General features: G+C 59.4%; 1 protein-coding gene across 1 annotated transcript in view; it reads left to right on the top strand.

Annotated features, from left to right (window-relative positions):
• Positions 1–1,470: 1,470 nt before the first annotated feature.
• The window catches only part of Nfatc1 (nuclear factor of activated T cells 1), a 97,839-nt gene continuing 79,075 nt past the window's right edge, over positions 1,471–20,234 (top strand). The window contains exons 1-2 of the mRNA XM_077105592.1: positions 1,471–1,604; positions 9,955–11,053. Of these exons, the coding sequence (XP_076961707.1) occupies positions 1,526–1,604; positions 9,955–11,053 (1,178 nt within the window). The 5' untranslated portion in view covers positions 1,471–1,525. The remainder of the gene's footprint in view (positions 1,605–9,954; positions 11,054–20,234) is intronic.

Genomic DNA, 20,234 nt, shown 5'->3' with positions numbered 1-20,234 from the left:
AACAATTTAGCAAAACCCTTTAGTCTAAACATGAGTAGGCCTGATATTTGTGTGTAACTTTTGGTAGTGGTGAAAAGGTAGTTGAAGTAAAATAAATAAATAAATAAAAATGGAAAGAGAAAATGAAAATGTTGATGCTTCTCTACAGAAAACAGAACTTCCATTTACTCAAAGGTCAGCAGAAAAGCAAACTAAAACAAAACAACCCTCCAACATGCATCTCAAAGTGAGAACTATTATTAGAAACTAAATCAGGCCAAGCCGAACCATAGTTTATCACAGAGAAAACCAGCCATTGGGAAAGTGTCCTGGGAGAGAGGCAGCGCACACGTGAGGCCCAGGTTGACGGCCTCTGGAAAAAGCCGTCCCCAGGGCCCCAGGGCAGGAGGAGGACTCTGGGGACTCGCAGTGGCAGGGTGGTGCTGACCTCCCTCCCTTTCCTTCCTGGCTCCCTCCCATCTTGTGATGCGCTGCCTCCCACTCCAGCCTGGCCACCATTTTGCTGGTATTCCAGATGTTGGTTTTAGGTGGTGCCAAGAGGTGGGGAAAGTTAGAACAAAAAGCTGGAAGAGACAGGAAGCGGGCGGGCCGGCTCCCAGCCCAGCCTGTCCTCCTGACAGTGTCCACGAGCCACGCGGGCCCGCCCGGTGAACATCAGCTCAGCTTAGAGGGCGATGAGATGGCCCGTGGGTGACCGGCGAGCCCTGGGGACTCCTGAGTGTGCAGTGCAGAAGGGGCCAGGGGACCAGCGGCCGTCGCGGGAAGGGGCGGGTGCTGTGAGCCAGGCAGGACCCAGGGAGTGCGCCCCGGAGGGAGACCCGCACCTGTGCTGCGGGAGGTCTGCACCGGGCACGCACCGGGATCCCACAGCATGCCCCGTCCTCCGGCACTTTCTTTAGGCCTGGAAAACGCTATTCCCGGAATTTCCTGCTGGACGCGGCCGAGTCGGCGGCAGGTTGGGGAAGGGCTCCTGGAGGCGAGCCTTCCCGCGCCGGGGCTTAAGGCCCAGGTCCACCCACGGGGTCCACCCACGGGGTCCACCCACGGGTGGGCAGAGCCGGGCAGCCGCCGAGAGGAAGCCCTTGGGCCCGAGCTGCTTGCGGCTTGAAGTTGGTTCCTTTTAAACTTTTGGACCGGTCCAGCAGACGTGGTCTTTGTCCTCGTGGGGGGGACCGGCCAGACCTGCCGCGCCTCCTCCCGCTGGACACGGCGTCCCACGCCGAGCGGAGGGACTGCTGCGAGGAGGGCGGTCCCCGTCGCAGCTCCAGCCCGCGCTGCCCCGCACTCGCCGGGGACTCGGGGCCTGCGGGGGCCGCGCCCGGACTCGCGCGCGGAGTTCGTTTGAAACTCGGAAGCCGGCGCCGCGGCGGCCTGTTTATGTAAACCCGGAAACACCCGGGGGGACCGGGGCGGGACCGGGCGGGGAGGGGACAAGGGAGGGGACAGGCCGGCGGGAGGGCGGGGGCGCGTCACGCCGAGGACGCGCTGCCAGCGCCGGGCTTCCCGGCCGCCGCGCGACCCCGACATGACGCGGCTGGAGCCGGACCCAGAGTTCGACTTCGAGTTCCTCTTCGAGTTCGACCAGCGCGGCGAGGCCGCCACAGGTGGGTGGGCGGCGGGGGCCGGGGAGACGCCGTCCTTGCCCGCCCTGGGGACCCGGGCCGCCCTCCCCGCGCTCCCGGCGCCCGGCCGGAGACGCGCTGACCGCGGGAGGCCACCTGTGGGCCTGCCGCCCGCGCGCAGGTGGCTACCTGAGCCCCCGGCCCTCGCGGGCGTGGACGGCGGCGGGCACCCGAGAGTTCGCCGAGACCCTTCCCACCGGCCCTTCCCCGGGGAGGCGAGTGTCCGAGGCGAGGGACTTGGACCTGGTCGTCCCGGGACAGATGGTCAGCGGCGCTGCCAGAGGGCAGTAGGAAGCCGCCCTGGGCGAGCTGCTCTGCGGGGCCTGGGCAGAGGCCGAGCCGGGAGCCCCCGCTGCGCTCCCTCCAGGAAGGCTCCGGGCTTTGGTCCCCTCCCACACCAGCGCTGCCCCGAACAGAGAGCCTTTGCTTCCTTTCATTTTCTGTTCTCTGTCAAAAATAAAGGTTCCAGTTAACAAAAGACCTATGGCCCCTCCCCCACGCTGACATTCTTGAATAACATCAAGAGTGTGAATAATGACAGCCTGTCACAGGGCAGACTAGCAGCGGGGCCCAGGGCCCAGCCCAGCCCTTGGACGGCCTCCACCTGTCTTCTTTTCCCAACTCGACAACTGGGTGGGTCTCCCCTTTATCCTGCCCCTGTCCCAGCCCCGTTGCAGAAATGTGATGGAACAAATAGGACCCTTGGGGAGGAAAGTCTGTCCACCTCTTTGGTGATGTATAAGATTTTCCAGAGCATTCACCACCTGTTTTTAAAAATCTGAATATCTTGTTTATCTTTTTAAAATCTTTTTATTTGTTCTTAGTCATACATGACAGTAGAATGCTTTTTGACGCATCACACGTAAATGGAGTATAACTTCTCTTCTGGTTGTACGAGAGGTGGAAACACCTGGTCATGCATTCACATGTGCACATAGAGTAATAATGTTGGGTTCATTCTACTGTCCTTCCTACCGCAGGCTGCCTCTCCCCCCTTCACTCCCCTCTGTCCAGAGTACCTCTGTTCTTCCCTTAGCAGCCTTGCCTTATTGTGAGCCTGACAGTGAATCAGCATTCGCATCTTAGAGAAAACATTCAGCCTTTGGATTGGGGGGATAGGCTTATTTTGCTTCTTGTTCATCTTTGAAAGTCAACGTCCTACCAGGCTGCCAACTGCTGCACTTCCCTGGCCCTCCCCACTATCTTCCCTGGAGGTCCCTTTCATCTGTTTCTGTTGCTGAAGGCTCCAGGGCTCCGGGGTCAGTAGGAGCCAAGACAGGAGTGGATGGGGGAGAGAGACTGCTTTGGGGAGGAGAGTTGGGGCAGGAGGTGGCGACGTGGGCCAGCCCCTTTGAGCTTTCCAGATGTGGCTGCCGCTGGCAGTGAGCATCCCCACCCTTCCTTCCTCCTGCAGCTCTCATTCTTGGATGGTGGTCCCATCAAAGGGCTCTCCACCTCAGTGTTCATCTCATGTGCTCTTAAGACTGGCTGCATAGAAGTGTGGGCCCACTCCAGACCTCTTCTCCCTGGGTCAGAGCTGGTCCGGAGGAGACGCTGCTGGGGCCCTGGCTGTCTTCTGTGGCCTCCCAGGCCTGTATCTTCTGGGTGGGGTGGCCAGCATGGTTGGGGCGAGGCCCCACTGCCTCCCCTTGCTGGTTTGCCCAGCAGCTTCCGACTGGAAGCCCAGCCAGAGGAGCAGGGACCAGGAGCCAGGGCCTCACCCACAGGACGGGCTGTGTGCATTGTGAAGGAAGCTGTGGCCCAAGGCTGCTCCGGGAGGAGCGCAGGCAGCTGCGGCCTGGAAGGAGGGGCCTGTCGTGGTCCCGCAGACCTCCAGGGCTGTGCAGCACAGGACCCAGGCCCAGCCCAGGCAGATCTTAAGCAGGTCTCAGTACCATAGGCCACTTCTGTGGTGGCCCTGCACATAATGGGGAGGGGGGTTCAGGCCCTGGAGAGAGCTCTGGGCGGGGAGGCCAGCGATGGGAAGAGCTCCTTTCCACAGTGTCAGAGATAAGTTGCTGGAAACCCTTCTACACAGATGCAGTGTGCGTTAAATCCCACAAGTTATGACAAGTCCTCACATTACAGTCCCAGTCCTTCCCAGACCAGGTGGGAGAAAGTGCTCTACGTTGTTTCTGAGCCTGGATATAAATAAAGAATGATCCTATGATCAATTGCAAAACAAAGTAGCACTGAGTTTTGCAGGTTATACTGAGTCCAAAAATTCACTTTGTCAAAAAAAAAAAGTGGGCAGCCCTGAGCACACTCATGGCAAGTGCTGCAGGAGTGAGGGTAGGTGGACTGCCCTGTGGTGGACTGTGGGGCCGCTGCCCTCCCCTCCTTTCCCTCACACCTCTACACCCACAGTCCTGGGCCTCATGGAGTCTCTTTGGAGGGAAGGACCTGGTTTTATGGTTCTGCACTTCCAGCGTGCTCAGCAGTGCAAGTGTTAGATGTTCACGGAGAATGAAAAGATCCTGGGCAGGCCAGGAGTGATGTCCCTTCCCAGCACCTGCATCTTCCTTTCTGCACCCAGCCTGCTAGGACACAGGTCCCCCTGGGGAGAAGGCAGGGCCTGGGCTCCCCCTGGGGCTCAGGAAGTAGGCTGTGCCTGTCAGCTGGGAGGCGCCTGAGCTTCCCGCCCCAGGGCTCCTGTTTTCTAAGTTATTTTGGCCTGCCTCAACACTGCCAGCACCGTCGCCCTGGTGACTTGGGAGGAAACTGGCCACAGCCTGGGCCTGGCAGGAGCCGGGACCTCGACATGGGCAGTTCTGCCTGGCTGTCTCAAGCTCTGCTGGTGGCCCTCAGAGGATCCTGTGTGGGAAGGGGACAGTGCAGAGTCAGGATCTGGAAGAGGTTTCTGTTCTCAAGTCCAGTTTCCACAATGGGATGGTTTTCATTCCCCCAGGAAGACTTCGAAGGGCAGCCACTGTGGCAGGAGACCTGGAGGAAAGTCCTGCCCTCAGGAGAGCCCCAGGCTCCCGTCTGGGCTTGCTAAGGGTCAGCATCAAGGCTGCGCTGCCTTCTCAGATGTCTCCATCCAGGTCAGGCTTCTCTGTGTGAGCAGGACATTTTAGTCCTACATCAGGTTTCCCAGGGAAGACCCTGGCTAGTCAGGGACAGTGTGGATGCTTTTTCATTCTTTGTACAACTGGGCAACACGCAGTGGTGCTGGAGGGGTGAGTGCTGGGCTGGCCGGGCAGGACCCAGGCCCTTACGTCCTGGGACACTGGCTGCCGCTTCCTGCTGCTGCAGTGAGGCCGACTGCTGCCCTGCAAGTCTCTCCAGCCCAGCAGCACCTCAAACCTGCTGCTGTCTGTCACACCACCAGCCTGACCTGTTCCCACACCACCCCTCAGGCAGTGCCATGGTGTGCTGAGTAGCGCTTCACCCCGCCAGGTTGCCAGGGACTGGGGGTCATCTCTTCTGTTTGAGGCCCGTGTGTGCTGCCCCATCTTCGCCTGGACCCCAGCCCCACTGCGTATGTGTGCAGAGAGCTGTGTCTGCCAGCGTTTGGAGGACAGGGCCTGGCTGGCAGGCTTTTTCCAGTTCTATTTCTAGCCTTGTGTCCTGCAGTTCAACCCCAGCCAAGGCTAAAGGGGATGTTCCTTACAATGAAAACTAAGTCCTCTGTGATGGAGCAAGCTGGTGTGAGCGGAGGGGACCTGTCCATGGCCTGAGAGGGTGTTTCTTGTCAGAAAGCACCTGCCTGGTGCGGCACCGTGGATGTGCCGCTCATCCTGGCCTATGCAGAGTGAGGGCTCCATGACTGTACTTCCCTGCTGACTCAGGGCCGTGCCTGGAGGTCACAGTGGACTGCCGAGTGGGCTGCCGCTCGGCTGTGGTGTCCTGATAGAAAGCACACCACACACTTCCATCTGGGGCTGCTCAGAGGCAATTGCGTTTCATGGTGCTGAAAGAACTGATGCCACAGAAGGATGCACATGCCTTCAGACAGGCTGGCTGGCTGAGGTGGGCAACACCATGGAAGCTGGTCAGCTCAGGAGCCCAGTGCACAGTGTCCTGCACTCCCTGCTCCCAGCCTGCACCGTTTTGTGGCATCGGCACCCAGTGTGGCATTGTGTGCACAGGAGGGCGGCTGAGAGGAGTGGCCCGCGTGAGTTAGAGGAGCGGGAGAGCAGAGTGGCCACAGAGGGAGGCCCACTGGCTTCACATTTTGTGATGCATCTTATGTGACAGCTTGGAATGTGCCCAGGACAGGACTCTCTTCTGCAGTCACCTGCGCTGCAGGTCAGAGAGCCCCTTTGGCTGCTGGTGCATTCCTGGGTGTGGCAGCCAAGTTCTTCAGTCCTATCTGGCTTGACAGAAGTTGGTGAGATTGTTCAGAATTTTTAAGAAAGTTGCTGGAATTCTCTCATCCCCTGCAGACCTTGCATGTGAACGAATTCCGCTTTGGACAGGACAGGTGGGAAGTCACTGGGGACGGTCTGCTCTGCAGCTGCAGGTGGGCTTGGCAGGGCAGCCCTCTGCTTGAGGGGCCTCCCTGGTCCATGGAGGGCCAGCACCTCAGGGCTCCTGGATTGAGCCTTCACCTGTGGCTTATTTAAGGAAAACTCACACAAGGTGAATCTTTCTTGTTTTTTAATAAAGCCCTAATGTTTTTACTTCCCCCATTAAACCAGGTGTCATCAGAGCACTTTGTTCTGAATAAAGACTCCCTTTGGATGTCCTGGGCCTGTGGTTGTGCTGCACAGCCAGGCCCTGCCTCATTTCCCCGACACTGCCCGGCCCTTCTCTCAGAAACCCCTCCTCCTGCAGCCTCAGGGCCATGCCCTCTGCCTGCCCTGCCCTGCCATTTCCTCTGGAACTTTTTTGAGGTCCTCTTGCCGTCTCCCGGACCCTGTGCAGCCCAAGCCAGTCCTGTTGGTGGAGGGTGCTGGAGTGGAGAGTCGTGTGGGGGTAGCCCAGGGTTTGCTCTGCTCATTGCTGGGCGTTTCTGAGAAGTCTTCCAGATCACCTTCCCTGTCAGATACAGCTCCACCCACGGTCGCTGTCGCTGAAGCAGAGAGTGTTCTTGTCTTGGGAGGTTTGCTCTGATGGCCACACCTGGCCTCCTTAGGGCCTGGCAGCCTGCAAAGCCACCTGCTGTGGGGCCTCTGCAGAGCACAGTCAGCATTTCCCACCAGCCTCTGCCTCCCAATCCCTGGTCCTCTGGAGGCGGATTTGCTTGAAATGGAAATCCGTCCTTCCTTGAATGTTAGTGTCCTCATGCCTCAAAGCAGAGGGCGATGAGCGGACAGGGTCCCTGGGTTCTGGTGTCAGTTCCTAGGCCCCTCTCCTCTGCCACCGCGGGCGACACAGCCTCTTCCTCCTGGGTGGGGCATGGTTCCACACTCCCAGGATGTGCTGCCTGAGGCTGTGTCTAGAGGCCGACGTTGTGCTGGGACATTCTGCACCTGCATCCCACTCACCTGCCAGACAGGTGCCTCTCAGCCTGCTGTGTGGTTGATGGGGCTCCAGGTGTGGCCAGGGCCCTGGATGCTGAGGAGCAGACCACAGGTGGAGGCTCCTGGCTCTTCCTTGGGGACCTCAGGAGCCCGTGGGCAGGCTCCCAGGTGTGGGCGGGCATTAGTTTGTGTGTGGAGACCCTGGGAGATGCCCACAGGGCCTGCAGGGTATGGCACGGTGACAGTGAGTAGGAGAACCCCCAGGAGAGGTGTGTTTCAGAGGACGCCGTGTCAGTGGGAGGCCTGCGAGTAGAAGCTCCGTGCGTGCGAAGGGCGAGCCCCAGGGCTGCGCCAGGAGGAGGGGCCGGCGCTGCTTTACCTCAGAGCTCACCTGGGACATGCCCACCATGGTGAAATGATTTGTCGGAACCTACTAAAGTCTTACCTCACAGATACATACACCCTTCCATTTTCAGTACTCTGCCTGGTGATTCAAGCCAGTGCTGCGGTGGCCAAGGCTGCACACAGCCTGACCCCTCCGTCCATCTTTGGTCAAGGAGACGGTGCCCAATCTCTTACCTGGAGACACTCCCCTGTCCCTGCCAGGTTCTGTGCTGAGTGTGCTGCCCAAGTGCAAGTTCAGTTTGGGATGTGGGACCAGAGTCAGGAAGGCTCTGAGGAGCACCTGGCCTGTGTCTGTCACCTGTGCTCTACAGCAGAGTGACGTGTTGGTGACCATGAAGAACCACACTTCTCCCCCCTGACTTGTCTCTTTAGACATCTTTTGGTAAAACAGTAGAGATAGAGGACAGGGAGCCCAGTGGTGTGTGCCTGGGGTGCTGCCTTGCTGCAGAGCTGTGGGTGCCATTGGCAGGACCTTTGACAGAGCCGGGCCACCTACTGCCCAAGCGGACTGCTCCTCCCGGCCTCAGCCTCCCACCTGAGTCTGTCTGGGCCTGCCGCAGCTTGGTTCCTTTGGGCCTGCATCCTTGCCTAGCGGCACAGTCCATGCCGTCCACTGGGTTCTTCCCCGGAGCTGTGCTTGGTGGTCAGGGGGTCAGCCCGTCTACTGCCCTAAGCCCAGGCCTGCACAGTGCTTGGCCCTGTAGGACCCCCAGATGCCATCGGCTGGTTGATGCCACCTCTTCCTCGGCGTCCTACTCTCTTCTCCAGGAAGTGGCTTTCCGGGTGCTTGTTTAAGAGGCTGAAATCTAATTTTTAACAGTAGACTCTGGCTTCCTGTCTTGAGGGGTTGGCATTACGATTGGGAAGTGGGGCTCGCACATGGCAAGGACTGGCGCAGCCCTTCCGCCTGGCTGCAGGGCCAGGCAGCGCTGACTCGGGGCCGCCTGCAGAGCTCCGGTCACCTCCGGGCTGCTCTGCTGCCTTCCCTTGTCATGGCTCTGGAGTTGCCAGAAGTCACCTTGGGAAGAAAGCCACCTTGGGAAGAGGGAGCGGCGGTTCTGTCCACAGGAAAGAACTGATGGTGAGGGTTATAAAAGATGGGTTTAGACACAGGGTGGTGGGTGGCTGTTTGGGGAAGTCAGCAGGAATAGGAACAGAACTCCACCCATGTTGGGTGCTAGGCCCGTTGTGTTAGAAGATAAAAATTGGTTTGGACTGGTGCTCTGAGCCCCCTGGCTCCTGGGGCTCACCCCTGCTTGTTTCTGAACAGGGACACCAGAGTGCAGCCGCCTTGAGTACAGTACTTCCTCTACCGGGCGTTTGAGTCGGGAGGCAGGGCGAGAGTTTCCCTGTACTGCTTCCATCCCTTACAGACCTGGGATGCTCATCTCCAGACCGCTAGTGCTGTGGGAGGGCTCGCCAGTCAGAAACCCAGAAGGAAAGCTTTCCTGTTAAACTACGAATGAGGACAATACTGATTTCTATAAAATATTTTGCGGTATAATTATACACAATGATTCTTAAATCTAGCTGTGTATCAGAATCATCTGTTTGTTTTGTTTTAAAAAATGGATTCTTAGGACACAAGCTAGCCTCAGACATCTATGAGAGGGACTTCAGAATCCATGTTTTCATCTAGTCCTTGAGCTGGTGATTCCGTACCTTCACAGTAATCATCCTATTTAAATCTGTTTGAATGTCTAGGTCCCTGTATCTAAAATACATACCTCTTTCCACCTACCCCTCTACATCATCCATCCATCCCCTGCCATCCATCATACCTGCCCATCCTTGGACCCACCATCTACCCACGCACCCACCCTCCTGTCCACTATCTGTCCATTATCCATGCACCCCATTCACCCACTTATGCACTCACTCACCCGTCTGTCCACCTGCCCATCCATCTGTCTGTCCATCCATCCATCCCCAACCATCCACCCAGCAGCCTTCACCCTTCATGCACCTGCACACCGCCCTTCCCTCCGTTGTATTCCATCCACACATACAGTCACCACCCACCTCCGCCTATCCATTCACCATGAAGCAAAGCAAACACCTTCTCTTTGTGTGTCAGGTACACTAGGCTCTGAAGACAGCGAACACCAGAGACCAGGGCAGGTAAAAGTTCTGCCACCACAAAACTTCTTTCCTACTGGTCAAGGACACACAGTGCTGGGCTGTGGTGTGTGTGGAGGAGAGAACTGAGCCGGAGAGGGTGCCCAGGAGTGGGGCTAGGCTTGGACTCAGGTAGAATGGTTGGGGATGCGGGTTTTGTGGGAGGAGCCAAGGACACCAGAGTCGGCTCACAGGGCCCTGCTGCCCCGATAGGCTTGGACTGAGTCGGGTGGGAGGCCTGGTCCACACAGCCTCCACCACACCTTCAGAGGCCCACTTCCTGGGGGTCAAGGTACCACCCACCCGTCCAGGCCTCCAGGGACTGGGAAGCTGGGCTGCAGAGCGTGTGGGGCCATGCTCCTGCTGACCGGCCACTCACCCTTCTTGTCTCCTTCCTCCAGAGCACTACGGTTTCGCACCCTCCAGCACCAGCTCCGCCCTGCCGCTCCCTGCAGCACACACCTCCTTGGCAGCCCCATGCCATGACCTCCAGACAGCCACTCCTGGCATTTCAGCCGTTCCTACAGCTGGGCACCCCTCAGGGTACGGAGGGGCTGTGGACAGTGGGCCCGCAGGGTACTTTCTGTCTTCTGGCAACACCCGGCCCAACGGGGCCCCAGCTCTGGAGAGCCCCCGGATCGAGATCACCTCGTACCTGGGCCTGCACCACGGCAGCAGCCAGTTCTTCCACGATGTGGAGGTGGAGGACGTGCTTCCCAGCTGCAAGCGGTCGCCGTCCACTGCCACCCTGACCCTGCCCAGCCTGGAGGCCTACAGAGACCCCTCCTGCCTGAGCCCGGCTAGCAGCCTCTCCTCCAGGAGCTGCAACTCCGAGGCCTCGTCCTACGAGTCCAACTACTCGTACCCGTATGCGTCCCCCCAGACGTCCCCGTGGCAGTCGCCCTGCGTGTCCCCTAAGACGACAGACCCCGAGGAAGGCTTTCCCCGAGGCCTGGGTGCCTGCCACCTGCTGGGCTCCCCCCGACACTCCCCGTCCACTTCTCCCCGCACAAGCATCACTGAGGAGAGCTGGTTGGGTGCCCGCAGCTCCCGGCCCACGTCTCCCTGCAACAAGCGCAAGTACAGCCTCAACGGCCGGCAGCCCTCCTGCTCCCCGCACCACTCGCCCACGCCGTCCCCACACGGCTCCCCCCGGGTCAGCGTGACTGAGGACACCTGGCTTGGCGACTCCACCCAGTACACCAGCTCAGCCATCGTGGCGGCCATCAACGCCCTGACCACTGACAGCCTGGATCTGGGCGAGGGGGTCCCCGTCAAGTCCCGAAAGACCACCCTGGAGCATGTACCCTCCGTGGTGCTCAAGGCGGAGCCCACTGGGGAGGAGCTGGGTGTCACCCCGCCCACGTCCGACCTGCCGCCCGAGGAGTTCGCCTTCCAGCCCCTGCGGAAGGGCCCCTTCTGTGAGCAGTACCTGTCGGTGCCACAGCCCCCCTACCAGTGGGCCAAGCCCAAGTCGCTGAGCCCTGCGACCTATGTGAGGTGAGCGGCAGCGGACACAGGGTGGGCAGGAAGGGTGGGGCCGACAGGGGTGCTCCCGGCCTCTGGAGCTTGGTCTGCCGTGGCCCCTGCCGCCTCCCTGGACCTGCACCTGCCTGCTCCGTGCACTTAGGGTGCTCCCGAGAGCCGTCAGGCCCCCTTTCCACAGGATGTCTGTGGGATGGGGCCTGCCCTGACGGCCTCATGAGTGCGTTGGGGTCAGATTCACAGGTCCAGGGCAGGGGGGGACGTCAACATGCGAGTTCTGGGGACACACTGTGGTGAGCTCATGTGCACAGCGTGTTTCCCGTGAAGCACCTCAGCAGGCCCCTCCCGTGTGCACGCCTGCTGCTCACCCACTTCCTCTCTCCGCCTTAATTGCCGTCACCTCGTCGGGGGCAGATGGGACCTCAGCTCAACAATCCCCCAGAGCAGCCACCTCGCCAGCATCGGTGAACAACACAGCCGCCTCCTCCCAGGAGGCGGCTCTGCTCGCTGGCAGTCTGGCAACAGGGAGCTCAGTGTGTGCCAAACTCTGTCTTGAGTTGCTGTTTTTTCTCTTTAACGGGGTACGGGCTCCCTGGGGCCCATTTCACCAGCCCCGAGCTCTTACTTCTGACTGAAGAGCTTTCCCGACAGGTGGGCTGCTCGCGTCCCTGGCAGGGTGCCTTGGGCTCCAGCAGTTTTATCTAAGGCCGGGAGGGCCCGGTGTCTGACGTCAGGGCTGGAGCCTCGTCCCCAAGCAGCGGGGTTGTGACTCCCAGGGGTCCTGCCTGCAGCCCAGGGCTGCCCAGGCCCTGCCCTCCTGTCTGTTTCTTGATGCCTTTCCATCAGGGGGATCCTGAGGCAGGCCTGGGGTGGGACCCCCCTGGGACCCACCCCCACCGTCTTCAGTGGTGCTCGCCCCATTGGAAGGTGCCCAGGGAGGCCACTGGGCACAGAAGCCCTCATCTCCAGGGCCCTCCCCTCCACAGAGCACTTACCCAGCATGTGCAAGGTGCTGGCTTCGATCCTCAGCACCGCATCAAGATAAATAAAATAAAGGTATTGTGCCCAACTACAACTAAAGAAATTGTTTCTAAAAACTCCAAGAACTGTCAGTGCTTGCTGCACTCTTGCAGTTTGTGCTGGACTCAAAATAAGACTGTTTCAACCCAAGTGGTCTCTGCAGGTTATGGTCTGCATCTCAGACCGGGAGGGGCACTGTCCCTCACCGTGGACTCAGTGAGCTCTGAGGACCAAGGGAGGAGGAATGTGACCACCACCCTGGGCACAGGCAGCCTTAAGAAGCCATGAAAGTCAGTTCAGGCGAACCTGCTTGCCAGCATGCTGGGCTACCATGGCCAGGCACGCAGGCTGGGGACCAGGTGGCTCTAGAAAGGACCCTCCTCCCCGGAGCACTGTGCTGGAGAGGTCAGGGTGTCACAGGGCCAGCTCCTCAGCAGAGTCCTCTCCCTGGCTTGAGATGCCACTGTCTCCTGGTGTCTAGATGTCCCCCCTTCTTATGACACCAGTCTGCTGGGCCCAAACCCACTCTGGTGACCTCCTTTTAACTTGGTCACCTCTTTAAAGGCTCATCTCCAAATACAGCCATTCTGAGTGCTGGGGGTTAGGACTCTCATGTAGGCGTTTGGAGGACACAGTGCAGTTCCTGGCTGCCTGGCTCCCTATCCCAGGGAAACAGCGGTGCCTGACCACGTGGGTCCTCAGCAGCAGCATCCTCAGGAGCCTTGTCACTTCTAGTGGCTGGCAGTCCACCCTCTGCCTGTCCCAGACTGGCCTGGGCGCAGTGTTGGGTGTCCTGGCCTTTGCTTGGCTTGGCACACCAGCAGGGCTCTGCGGCCATGTGACTCCTACCTGTCCTCTTGGCCACAGGGCTCGCCGGACCCGGTGCGATGCTCATAACGTTTCTGGGGGTCAGTGCAAGCGCACACGATGCGGAAGTACCCGACTCTCAAGGGGTTGGGTTTCACTCTTCCCACCCTTTTGGTTCCACCCCAGAATATGTTTCCTGGTCCCCTGCAGCGCGTCTCCCTAGACCTCGTCAGCCGCTGTTCTAGGGTGGCTGGAGGCCACGGGGAGCTGAGATGTGCCTATGCTCCGTCAGCGACAGGGAGCCGCCAAACTCCTGCCCTGGAGTGCTGGGCGCCCGGGCACGACCAGCAGTGAGCGTGGCTGAGTGGCCCTGGGGGGCTGGGTCCTCTCTCCTCTGCAGGCCTGGGGAGAAGACCCTCCCCACGGGCCCTTCCTGGGGTGCCGGGTCTCAGCTCTCTGGTCTGTCCCACGTTTGAGGGTCAGGGTGGAAAGTGCCCTGTTCTTGTTCTCCAAGGAGCTAGACGTCCTGCAGACATTACCTTTTGGGGTCTTTCTATGGCACCCTGTCTTCCATGCAGAGCACCCCAGAGGTCCCTCCGCATTCAGTTCTTATGACAGCCAAAGAAATGCTCTGTGAAACTAGCAAGAATATTGGTCAAGAATTTCATGGGTTTTTACAGTTTAGCTGAAAGTTGCTAAAACTTGAGAAACTATCACAGAAAGCTGTGGGGCTTGGGGCAGCCTCCTCTTCCCCGTGAATTCTGAGAGCTCCCGTCTCTCTCCCATCATGAGACTCAGGCCAGGCAGCCCCCCGGGGGAGTGGGGCTCCCTCCACCCTGCGCCTTCCACGGGTGAAGACAGCACAGCAGTGAGCCTCACCGGGGCCAGGAGGGCTTTCGTGAGGCACGGAGTGCAGGTGGGATTTCCTGGGCAGCAGCACTGGGAGGGGACATCAGGCACTTGTCCCTGGCCAGGAAGGGCCTGTGTCTAAACACCTGTGACAGAGATGCCAACTTACATGTTGGGTATTTCCAAATATAATTTCACATGGTCACTCTCAGGAATATCTATACTCACCTAAAGGAACTGAATTTCACAACCGTCTGTCCATCCAGGCCATCCTGTCACCTCACAGTGTCTGGCTCTGCTCCATGTCCCAGCCTCTGGTGTCCCAGTGTCCCGCCCTCAGCTTGCCTGGGAAGAGGAGAGTTGCTTGGGGAGTTCAGATGGAAAGGCGCTGATCTGGAAAAGCAGAAGTGTTTTAATCTTGTGTCTTTCAACCAGCAACCCATCTGTTGAGCTGGATTCTTGGGCATGAGCCCTGCTCTGTTAAAGGCCTGGGGCTTCTGAGGGGCAGGGCAGGTGGGTGAGCAGTCTTCTCTCTGTTTGTCAGGTTCAGAGGGCCAGACGCAGGTGCACCTCTGCTCGGTGAGTGCCTGTTTGTCCTCCTTGGGTTTGGGCTGGCGTGTTGGAGGTCTCTGTGAGTTTGGTAGCTTTGATGCTGTGCACAGGGTGAGTTTCAGAAGGTCTGATAAGACCCTGGCTTCTCAGTGGTAAAAAGATCAGCCTATAGGTGGATGACTTTTTCCAAACATAAGCCCCTTACACTCAGGGATTTCTGCAGAAACAGGGTACCTGCTGTGCTTCTGGCCCTGGTGTTCATGCAGGTGTTGGAAAGAGGCAAGGCTCCTGTGGGCTCCCAGACCCTGGGATGAGCGGCCCAGCTTCTGGCCTTGGTGGCCAGCTGGACTGTCCAGCTCTGATGTCTGAGGAGAATGTAGCACATCTGCAGGCTTTGGTGGCCCCTTGGGAGGCTGCAGCATAGGAGGCTTCTCCAGAGCACGTAGGTTCTCAGGAAGTACTGGCCAGCAAGGCCACCTCGCTGCCCCCACTGTGGGCCAAGGGATGTGGGCATCACCTCTTTAGTGATGGCTAGCACTGAAGTTGGGGGCGTGAGCCTGCCCTGTGGTTTGCAGCCCACTTTCAGGCCAGGCCATGGCCATCGTGTAAGCCTACTCGCTGCCATCCCCGGGACCTGTGTGTATGAGCCCTGCCCTGTCCTGGGAGGGACCTGATGCCTGGCTCAAAGCCTGCATGCTGCTAGCTGGCCTTCCTTGCAGAAGCCTGGCCGTGGCGCCCTGTGCTCTTGTCTCAGGGGCTCTATGGGCTCCAGTGCCCTCCAGGGTGGGAGCACATGTGCTTCCCCCTTAGCTCAGTGCTAACAGAAGTCCTGATCCAGTGCCTGGGAAGGGGGTCCTATTGCTGGACCCCCGTGTGAGGCTGGGGCCGCCTCTCTTGGCAGGTGGGCTGCTCCATGATGCCCAGCAGGAGTCCTGCTGGGAGGGACCAGAGCTCTGCAGGCTTGGGTGTCAGGCTCCCCCTGCACATGCTCAGTGTGGCCTCTGCTGTCCCTGCCCAGTGTTGGTGAGGGTGCCACCGTCCTCCTGAGGCTCCACTGCAGCTCAGGGTGGGGGTGGGGGGCAGTCTCTGGGATGCAGCTGCATCCTTCCTTCCTGGCAGCCTGCGGAACCTGGTGTTCCTGGGCACAGTGGGGAGCGCAGGGGCTCTTCCACCCCTCCTGGCACTCTGCGTGTCAGATGGTGTCAGGTCTCTGTCAGCCACCGACCACCAAGGGCAGCAAGGCCAGAATCAGGGCTCCTTAAGGACCCCCAGTTAAGACCCCTGGAGTCGGACGTGTGCCTGAGATGAGCTAACTGTGTGCCCGTGCCCCGACACCATCTCTGGGGGTCCCTGACTCCTTGGGGGCCAGTGGGGAGGCTGCGGGCAGCAGAGGGATGGGACTGACCTGCACCGTGAGGCAGCACAGCAAGGGCTGTGGGGCCCAGCAGGGACAGCACTGCTGAAGGAGGGGCCTTTCAGGGCCTCCGACGGGCAGGGCAGGCGTGTAGCACAGGGCCTGCATGTGGAGCACCAGGCGCGTTCCCGTGGCCACAGGGGAGGCACTGAGGCCACTCCTGCTTCCTGACCTGCGGGGGCACAGCCCTCACTGCTGGGCTCCCGGGGGGTGGGCTGTGTGTGAAGTGCTGACTCTTGGCTGAAGGGTTGGCTGATGGTTCAGCAAGAGGCTGTGCCTGATGAACCTGGTTCTTCCAGCGTCTCAGAGGAGCAAGGGGACTCCAAAAGAAGGCCAGAGAGGGCAATCCAATGATGTCTTTGTGTTCACCCCGAAGTCCAGCCGTGAATGCCTGGAGCTGTGCTGGTCTCATCAGGCTCCAGGAGCCATGCTGTGCTCAGGAGGGCTGCTGGCCATGCTGGTCCGGCTCACGCCCAGGCGTATGGAGGCTCTGATTGTGATTTCCCAAACTCAGAGCCCCCAGCACACTGTGTGTGCCAGTGACCACAGACAGACACTGGGCTCCTGCTCAGGTTTCCACTGAGGAGAGAGGCAGTCGGTGGGAATCGGGGACCTGCAGCCCCGTTAATGTGGGTGGACACATGGACCAAATGTTGTGACCTCTAAAGCTAGACTCTCAGAGGCAAAGTAGTGGAGCTATCTCTGGTGTTTCTTGGGGTCTGGAGCAAAAGGGGTCTTATCTACCATCGTGGATCTTCCTTTTGGTGACCCCTTCTAAAACATCTCCTGGATGCTGTGGTTGGACACACAGTGTTGTTGGTGTTGATGGAGTGGCTGGAGCTGCGTTTGGATGTAGGTGCTTCCTCTGGACTCCAGAGCATGTCTGCTTGCCCTGCCGTGCCTTTGGGATTCCCATCCACATGGAACTGTGTCATGCTGCTTCCCAGGAGGGGACGTGTGGGGAGAGAGAGGATGGCCCTAACCCCGCACCGTCTCTGATTTTTGCCCCATCTGACACACCACAGGGACCTGCAGGTCCGACCCAGTTCGGCTCTGCAGGTGTGGGGTTCCAGTCCTGTTGGAGAGGCCTGTTTGTCCCTCCCTGGGACGTGACATCACACATGCATTCCTGGGAGGCAGTGGTGTCACAGTGTGGGCCTGGAGACTTTAGGAGTGGCCGGGCTCCTTTCCACTGCTTGTTCAAGGCGTTTCAGAGGTGGGTGTCCACCTCTGCTCCTCTGCTGCTTCCAGAGCAAGACGATTCACCCCAATCACCAGGATGAGGTCTGGGCAGACCTCGAGTCACGTGGAAATGCCTGTTACCTGTGTCATTTCCACACGGGAAGTGCGGCTGTTTCCAGAGCCCGGGGCCGTCAGTGGGCAGTGGCTATAGCGATGACCCTGGAGCAGAGCTCTGAGGGCCCAGGAGCCCCAGGCAGCCAGTCGCATCGTAGGCCCAGGAGGCCCTGCTCCATGCTGCTCCCCACAGGAGCCCACCGTGGGGCCGTGTGCAGGGCCAGTGCCCTCTGCAAGGGAGGGGACTGCAGCCCTGAACAAGTCCCATACAGGGGAGAAGCAAAGCTCTGAGGCCCCCAGCTGCGCTCTGGTTGGGCACGGCATGGTCTTGTGGGCAATGCCCGGCTCGAGGCCTGGCACCCGGCTACGCTTGGAGCTTGCCACCTGGGAGGTAGGGTCCTGCTCACACCTGGGGTGCTGGGGGTGCTGGCATGGTAGCACACAGAGGCCAGAATGAGAGGATAGGAAGTGGCACCATTCTTATTTTCAGCCAGAACCATGAAAAGGAGTCGGGCCAATGGCTACTCTTGGCAATGTCACCACGCAGGAGCTGTCCCCTGCAATGGGCTCTGCACGGACCCCCAGAGGGGTCCGTGCCAGCTCCTGGAGGAGCTGCCTCTGCCGGCTCCTGGAGCCTCCTTTGCCAGAGCGGGGAAGGCGGCTCTGAATCCAGCCGTCAGTCCTCTGTGTCGGCCGCAGCCGGAACAGCAGCCGTCTCAGGCTCTCCATCTGGGTGGCCATGTGTTCCCACAGTGGCTGGGGCACTGCCCCGGCTGCTGCTCAGGGTCACATCTTAAGCAGAGATGCTGCTCTAACTTGGCTTCTCTGTGAGCAGACACCCAGTTCCTCTGGGGCCTGTGTCCTCTGAACAAGTGAGTGGCCTTCGGGAGCTTGACCAGCGGCCGTTCCTGCATCAGCCATGGTCCAGGCCCTGGCGTGTCTGCCTGTGCCCCTCCTGCATCTGCTTCTATGATGCTAGATTTCTTATTCTTTGTTTTCATTTGCTTTATTTCTTGTTTTCCATAAGAGGCCTATGGTTTTGACAACATATTCCCTGAAACTGCTGAGGGAGACTGGGCCTGAGCAAGGCGCAGCATGCAGAGACCCATGGAGGAGGCGTGGGGGCATCAGCGCTCCGATTCCCATGGGAGTTGCTCCTCTCTCTGTCCACTCATTCACCCATCTGTCCATCTGTCCTTTTCTCTGCGGGTGATCTGCAGCCCGAGGACTGGACTGAGACAGGCAGGGCCTCCTTGGTCTGAGAGCCTGGTTCCTTTAGTAGATGGAGGGGGACTGAGCATATGAGTGTGGAATCCATTCTTTGGAACCCTGAAGGCCTAAGATGAGTTCCTTCCTGAGTTCCAACTTCCCTCCCTGGAGCAGAGCAAGGCTTGGGAGCCACAGGAGCCCTGTCTCCAGCTGCTTCGGCAGCAGGTGGACTGATGTTGGTGGGCTCTGGCTGTGCAGTGGAGGAAACCCCCCACCCCACCCCAGGAGCTGTCCACCAGGGGCCAGGTATGCCTGGGGCCCTGGAGGCTCAGCCTGGCCTCTGCCCTGCTCTCCATCTGGCCCAGGTGCAGGGCAGCAGGTGAAATGGGGCTCCTCCACGGGCCACAGCTGCAGTGTGGAGCCCCTGGGGCACCCTAGTGCGTTCAGGAGAGGCGGGGGCATAGAGCAAGAAGAACATGAATTTTCCAAAGTGCTAGTCTGCCTTTTGGAAGTTCTGCAGGCCCATTTGGTGGGACCACAGAATGCAGCCAATTCCCTGAAACCTTGAATCTGTCATTTAGAACAAAAGTTTCTCCACAGACGCCTGCTGCCTGTGTTCTGCAAGTTCTGGTTTGTGGCTTTGACTTCATTCACACTCCTGAGCCAGGGGAACACCCCCTTGGGGACAGAGACTGCCCCCTGCTCGTCTCTGTGCCAGCCTCTGGTCTCACTGCACTCCCCATGCAGGGTGGAAACCAGGGACATAACAGAGCCCTGGTATCCTGGTCAACCTCCTTGGGCCCCGGGTTCTGGGAGCAGTGGTGAGGGGAGCCTGCACAGCTGCCATGCTGGGAGGCAAGAGGCGGAGGCAGATGGACGAGCCCCTCTGCCATGAGCCCACCTGATGGCAGCAGGGCCAGGCTGGCCCTGCTTCTCCATTCCCCACTGGGGTCTCTCTGGAGTCTTGTCTCCCCTGCAGGGTGCAGAGCTGCAGCTCTGGGTTGGGAGGACAGCTGCTAGGAGCTCAGGCCCCAGACACAGGGCCGCATGCCCTAGAGCTTAGAGCTTGGGACTTGAAAAGGCATCTTGATCATACAAGTCAGACCCTTTGCTGTGGAGGCTTTAAAAACACAATCGTAAAGGAAGAGAGCCTCCTCCTCCCTAGGACGGCCACCAAGGTCACTTAGCCCCGTCCTCCAAGTCCCTCCTGAAGACTCTTGGGCTGCCACTTCCCAGTGGACGTTCTGAACGCATTCAAAGGCCAGTCGCTGCCCAGCCTGGCTGCTCCAAGGCATCCTGTGGCTCTCGGCAGCCTTGGCAGTGAGTCTCTCTCAAAGGCAGGGATCATCTTAGAAGCTAACACGCCTCTTGACCTCTCAGAGCGACTGCGGGAGCAACGAGTCTTCGGTTCATTGGGCAGAGTTGGGGTCTCCCATCTGGTCAGCAGTCACTGGGACGGGGCGAGGGGCCACTTTCCACAGTCATCGGGGTTGCTTGCTGTGCGCTCTGCTCTCCACTGCTCTTCTCCCCGCAGAAGTGGCAGGAGACACGTTCTGCCCCGCTGGACTTGGCCCATGGCCTCTGTCTGGGTTGGCTCTTTGATCCCTGTATTCCCTGCTTCTCCTTTAAATTGGTGCTGCCTGGGAGCTGCTCGGGTTCTGGGTCTGTGTTTGGCAGAGCGGCATGAACGTGTCTGTGGGGGCAGACGCCCCATCTTTGTGGTTCCGTTGATACTGCTTCTCCGCATGCTGAAGTCTGAACACCAGAGCGCGCGCAGAGGTGAGCATATGAAGCAGGGCTTATTTAAAAAGGGGTCACGTAGATCTCTCCAGCGAGCGAGAAGGGGCCATAGCTGGGGTCCTGGTGTCCCAAGAAACGAGGTGTTCTGCCCTTCTTAGGTGGGGTGTTCTGTCCAGGATTCCTTTGTTCTCCTTCCTGCTCTTGGGACAAGGCCCAGGAATGCTGGGTGTGGCCAAAGGTGGGAACTGGTGGGCTGAAGGGGGTCGGGCAGGTGGAGTAGACAGGGACACAGTAACCACCTGGAGGGAG

The sequence above is a fragment of the Callospermophilus lateralis genome, chromosome 17 (genome assembly GCF_048772815.1).
Source record: "Callospermophilus lateralis isolate mCalLat2 chromosome 17, mCalLat2.hap1, whole genome shotgun sequence".
Lineage (NCBI taxonomy): Eukaryota > Metazoa > Chordata > Mammalia > Rodentia > Sciuridae > Callospermophilus > Callospermophilus lateralis.
The sequence above is the reverse complement of the archived record's forward strand: the minus strand, read 5'-3'. Positions and strand labels throughout refer to the sequence as shown.